This window comes from Apteryx rowi, unplaced genomic scaffold (genome assembly GCF_003343035.1).
Source record: "Apteryx rowi isolate R43461 unplaced genomic scaffold, aptRow1 scaffold_1278, whole genome shotgun sequence".
Lineage (NCBI taxonomy): Eukaryota > Metazoa > Chordata > Aves > Apterygiformes > Apterygidae > Apteryx > Apteryx rowi.
The window spans coordinates 79,689-85,690 of record NW_020447506.1 but is presented as its reverse complement, the minus strand read 5'-3'; the positions used below and the strand labels follow the sequence as shown (position 1 = coordinate 85,690).

The 6,002-nt window shown below is 41.9% G+C and overlaps 2 protein-coding genes across 3 annotated transcripts in view; one reads left to right on the top strand and one right to left on the bottom strand.

Moving 5' to 3' along the window:
- Nucleotides 1-2,720: 2,720 nt before the first annotated feature.
- Nucleotides 2,721-5,996, bottom strand: LOC112961083 (protein arginine N-methyltransferase 7-like). 2 transcript variants are annotated; one of them, XM_026055924.1, is made up of 4 exons: nt 5,894-5,996; nt 5,390-5,555; nt 4,824-4,860; nt 2,721-3,326 (listed from the first exon to the last, which is right to left on the bottom strand). In XM_026055924.1, exons 2-4 carry the CDS (start codon nt 5,482-5,484, stop codon nt 3,159-3,161), a joined length of 300 nt encoding a protein of 99 aa, XP_025911709.1. In that variant the 5' UTR covers nt 5,485-5,555; nt 5,894-5,996; the 3' UTR covers nt 2,721-3,158. The 2 variants fall into 2 exon arrangements, with proteins under 2 accessions (XP_025911709.1, XP_025911710.1); XM_026055925.1 differs by lacking the exon at nt 5,894-5,996 and adding an exon at nt 5,806-5,876.
- The window catches only part of SLC7A6OS (solute carrier family 7 member 6 opposite strand), a 6,066-nt gene continuing 5,546 nt past the window's right edge, over nt 5,483-6,002 (top strand). Inside the window, exon 1 of the mRNA XM_026055922.1 lies at nt 5,483-5,554. Within this exon, the coding sequence (XP_025911707.1) occupies nt 5,483-5,554 (72 nt within the window). The remainder of the gene's footprint in view (nt 5,555-6,002) is intronic.

The following is a 6,002-nucleotide window of genomic DNA, read 5'->3' as shown; positions in this document are numbered from 1 at the left end:
TGTCTATGGGCAAGGTGGGTGACCCTTTTAGGACATGTTTAATCGGTGTCCCCACCTGGAGGGCAGAGGAATTCAAGGCATATGTTGGTAACAAGACAACCTTGAATTTCRCRGCCGTCAATAAGGCAAGAATGGCCCCAGGGTTAAACAAGTGGCAACRTGATGGAAGGTGGCAGTGTCGTATTATCCTGGCCTTAAACAAAACCCTAAATTCAGACCCTGAGGAGTTGGATCTCTTCGGCTGTATGGCCGCCAGCACCTCAGAAGAAGATACGGGCGGATATGTCAACTTCCTTCCCCCTGTGGGGATGCTCACTGAGCGGTCATCAAAATGGGYAACCTTGAATTCCGCCTTAAACAGCGGTGACGTGCATGGYCAGGTGTATACGAACYGCAACGCAACAAGCCACACAACAGYGAAAGCGCTGCCGCCTGGTATATTCYTAATATGCGGGGATAGGGCCTGGAACGGTGTRCCACGCATCCTGCGTGGAGGCCCGTGCTACTTGGGGAGATTGAGTCTGTTCCACCCCAATCTCACCCAACTGCAGAACTTGATAAAGCGCGGGYGGGGTAGAAGGAGTGTGCATGAGCTAGAGTGCAAAGACATTGGCGATCCCGTAYTTTGGTCAGACTTCTGGCAGYTGGCGACCGCTAYGCTACTGCCRGGAGCCGCTGGGCTTAAGGCGATGAAATTGGYRGAGCRATTGGCTTGTTGGACCAAAAATRAGTTAAATATTACATCGCGAGTACTAGATGAGATGTCTCAGGATGCGCYRAGYGTAAACCACGCTGTGCTACAAAATAGGGCCGCCATAGATTTCTTGCTCTTAGCTCATGGACATGGGTGTGACGAGTTTGAAGGGATGTGTTGTCTCAATCTTACMGACCATTCGCAATCAATCCATGCGCGTATACGAAACATTCAGAATGGGCTATATAAGCTGAAGCAGGAGAATGGCCTTGGGATTGACGGGTGGCTTCGGGGGCTGGGGATCGGGCCCTGGTTGGCGGCGGGATTAAAACAGCTGATTACCATAGGTGTTGTGGGTATGTTCCTATTGATTTGTGGGCCTTGTATACTGCAATGCATCCTAGCTYGGGTACAGAATATGGTTGATCTATTATTAGAAAGAAGAGAGGGAAGTGTTGGGGCCCTTGCGGTCCTTCAGAACAACAATCTATATGAGATATAGAGTATGGAACTACACTGCTTAGGATTAGTTGCTTAGCACAACTCGCTTAGCATTAGTAGCTAAATTTGCTGAAGCCTTAGGCCTCAGGCTGTAGCCGCTGCTACGTGCTTTAAAGTAGTTTACCAAGGACACTGGTGCAGCTGGRAATGATACATCCTGAGAAAGTACAGATAARCTAGCAGAAGCCAGTGGGAACCAAGGTTAAGGGCTAGACAGTTTTGCTAAATAAGTAGCAAGGTACAAGGCATGACCGCTGCGTGCGTGATCGGTGCTATGATTGGCTACCTGTGACATAATCTGTATGAACCACCAAYCAAGGGCCAAAGCGCCGAATACCTGTACCTATAAAATGGGCAAATTGCTGAATAAAGATGGAATTGAATCTGCATTCTGTGAGTGTGTATGATTCTTTCCCGTCACTCCCGCGGACCGCGACACTTGTCATTTTTAAAATAAAAATACCTATTCCTCAAAAGAGGCCCCAAGAGAGACCTGTATGCGCTCAGGACAGTTAAAAACCAAACCAAACCAAACCACAAAAAAMCCCCATCCCCTTCATTCCCCCCACCAAAACCCACCAGCACCAACCAGCACTGAAACAGTCACTGGATTATGCCTATCTGCATAAATTAGCAGCGCAACTGTGCCAAAATAAGTTTTTTCTCATCCCTGCCATAATCCCAGTTGTCAGAGTAGTGAATTTTTCTTTCTTTCAGAATAAAGAGAAGAATGGAGAAAATAGATGGCTTAAAAATAACAGCAATGATGAATATGTTAACAGGGCTTAACTTCCATGCTAATTTTTTAAACTTAAGGTGTCAATCTTTGTAGCCTATTTATACAATAAATACTTTTAACAGTGGGTTATTTAAGTATTTTGTATTCTAAATATTCTACCCAGCTACAGAATCTGATTACTTAGGAAAAGAAATTCGTGGCCACTTTGGAACCTAGCCCAAACTTCAGAACTGGAATAATATACTGCTATTGGGACACCTATACCAGCAGTCCTCACACTTTTTAGATTAGGCTTTTCTTTCCCATAATGGTTCTCCTCTCCTCCCACAAGGTAGTGATCCTCCTCTGGCAGAGTGGCCAATAAACTGCTGACCTCATGGTCACAACAACAGACCCCTTCCTACCACATTACTTTTGATTACTGTCCTTTCCCTACATCTGCCTGTGAATAAAATTATTCTGGAGCTTATTGCTTCCTGTGTCTACACAAAAGATGACTATCCCTGAAAAGCAATTATAGGAAACTTACATAAAAATTAGATAGCTCTCTTTCAGCTACGACCTATAGACAAATAAATCTTCTCTTTGTTTCCTCAAATGTGTTAAAAAAAAAAAGAAAAAGCTAAACTGGCCAAAATGTTCCTGTTATCCTTATTATAAGCAAAGGCTGCTAACAGCCACCAGAATGTTTCTTGATTGCCAATACAGTGGGAGATGCTCTATCTAATCACAAACCAATGGAAAAAAAAGTTTATGAGACAGTCTCTTTATTAAGATGTAGTCCATGTTATGGTTAAGTAGTCTGAGAACCCATCCTCGAGAGATGAAACTCATGAAGATCAGCAGYATGGTCTGAGAATACTCACATTTTTCAAAATATTCATCAACTCTTCCATACTGCATTTGAGTTTCAATGAGAAGCAGAGAAGACAGAGCACTCTAAAACTTGGCTTAGTACTTTTAGATAATCTGTGCATTTATAGAAACTGTCCCAAAAACGAAAAGTGTTTTATGTCTTCTCAAATATATTCTTGTAAGATCTACCTCTTTTTCACACACATAAGTATATCAAATTTGCACTTCAGAAACTACAACATAAAAAAGCAAATGCATCTACACTAGTGATCATGCAGACAGAACAACTGCACCAACCCTCAGATTATGAACATACACGCTACCCAACACTGCGCCACTTCATATTTTGGAAAGCAGAAGTATATGCAATCAGTAACAGATGCTTACCTCAAYGGCATAACAGAAATCTGCACCTGCTGAAGCCGCCATCATAGACAGGAGTCCGGTGCCAGTCCCTATGTCTAAAACAATTGCTTTCTCACCTCTTTCTTTTACTCTGCTCACTGCAGCACGGATACCTTGGTAATATTTCACATTCTGTCAAAGGAAAAGAAAAAAGAAAGATCAGCCACCTTTCATATGTTTATATATTTAATTTTTATGCAAGAATCTTGGACTCTCAGACTATAGGAGTTTATAATTAGAAAAAGGCCTAAAGACACTTTTTATGCTTGCACAGTAATAACACAGCCATTCTTAGTAAAAGCAAGCATTTCTGGAGAAAGTAGTCACCTTAGTGATACAACTGAAGTCAACAGTACATTAGTCCACCTAAAATATATCAAACTTTATCACACTATTCACCTCATCATTCATCAGTCCACTGTTTATAGTGCATGCATAATTTACAAGTACAAAAATTTTCTGGAGCAAATAATAAGAAGAGCCATCTGAGATACTACTGTTGTGATACAGTGCCTATGACAGCACAAAAGCTGAAGTATCTTGGATTTAGATTCCTTTCTACCTCTGCTGGAAAACATTCATATATGAGAAGCAACACATAAGACTAGATTTTGGTTTATGGTTATATGCTGTTAGGTGGGGATACAAGCATATCAGCATTAGTAACAGGGGAGAAATCAAATGCTGCCATCTGTCAGATGCAATACATATATGGAGCAAATGTAATCATGTATTTCAGTAACAGCGTATTTCAGACATTCCTTTCAAATGATTTACCAAGCCTTTGCAAATAATCCCTGATCTTTCAAAATTATAAATTCAACAAGGTCTGTTGGAGTCCTTTCCAAACAATTATGCTTAATACTTTTGCTATATAATTCTAATAGAGTTGTTTAATTACTCAGGCACAACATGTTTTAGTATGAAATGACTGATCCCACAGGCAGGTTCGCTTCAAGATTCACAGCGCAGACATCATAGAAGTCTTTAAAAAAGTTAGTCACCAAACAGTTAAAGCATGACAAACATTTAGAACATCCACTCCAGACTTCATCATACTTGCAGATACGGTATTCATCTTAATTTCCTTCTCAATACTAACTTGTAAATAAGAGCTAAAAAATATCATGAAAGAATAAAGACAGACTTTACTTACATTCTTATAAAAACAAAGAAGATTAGATGAAATTTCAAAGGCTGTAAATATGAACCTAATGAGCTCTGTCAAGATATGGTCAAAAATTTCAAATCTAGAGCAAACTACCAAAATCAGTTACTGAGCACAGGTATCACTAGTTAATATTTTTCTTACAGAAAGTGAACAATGATAATATTTATTCGGTGCTCTTTGTTCTTGGACACCTTGGTTTTCATCTATACAGACTTTTTTTTTTTAAATCATTGCTACATTACTAGCACTGCTGTATGTTCTGGAGTAAACAACAGTGCTCTAGAATCAAATGTAAGAAGGCATCTGTTGATAGAACAGCAGGACTGGTATCTTAAAGGGTACAAATCTGAACACTTCAGCTTCCAGAGAAACCTGTATAATCATGCAGTGACAGCTATTCAAAAGGAAGGAAATAAACATTTTCTCACCATTCAAAAATTATTTGCTTCTATACTTACTCTGTCTTTATCATGAAGCATATCTGCATAGCGTGACCTAAAATAAATAAAGTTTCAATCAAAATAATACCTACTGCAAAGCATAGTACAAAACTGCTAGGTCTTAGTAAAAGAAAACAAAGGAGGTTATCTAAGGCAGCAGGTCCCAACCAATGTGCAGATAACTGTGACATGCTCTTGGAATTGTTTCCCAGACCTAAGGAATGATGTCATTTCAGTGGTCTCATCATCAGCATATGCATGAATGAATGAATTGCTGCTATATAGTCTCTCTTTAGCAATGGACCCAACACACGGACCTATGGACAAACTGCTGCGAAGCAATAACAACTGGGAAAGATGCAGGTTCACACATGATGGCAATGAAAGGCAGTCTAATACAGTACCGGTCAATCATCTGCTACTAAGATCCTTACACTAAAAGCTAGCATTAGGAACAAGTTGGAACACACTGCAATTTAGATCGTCTAATTAAATTCGTAACAACTTGAGTCATTTTCATTTATTGGTAACCTTGTTGCCAAGATTAAAATAACGAGGATCGACTACCGATTTTCCCAGCATACCTTGCAATTTCCTGGTGGTAGTCATAGTCCTCATCCTCCTCAAACCACTCCATTGAGCCTGTGGTTGGATTAGCTCTTCCACAAAAGGTCTTCATGATCGATCTCAATTTATATTATTTGCGTATTACATGCAGATTTGGCTTTGGGATAATACTCAAAACACTGGCTGTGGAAAATACAAATTCCAGTGAAGACAACAAACATTACTTTCACTCATGATACATATCCACCCCTTCCCCACTACCACTGCCTCGGCCAGAAGYACTGCTCCCTTCCTTGTGCTTTTCTCTAAGAGCGTTTCACGCTCAGATCTGTCGCCCAGCCCCAGCTCACCGACTCCCCATCGGACGAGTTAACCAATCTCTGCGAAAACCCCAAACGACAGCCTCCCCCCGTGCCCCAAATGATCAACATACTCTAGGAAGAAGCAAGCCCCAAAGCGAAGCGCTTGGCGCCCCGGGCGCCCCCCGCCCCCGGTTCCCCAGACCCGCTCTGAGGCGGCACCTGCGGCCTCGGGGCAGCGGCGCAGCCGCACAACCGGCGGCCGCGGCGGGAGAGCGGCGCGGGGCGGGAAAGGCCGCAGCGTCCCAGGCGTCGCCTCGGGACGGGCCCG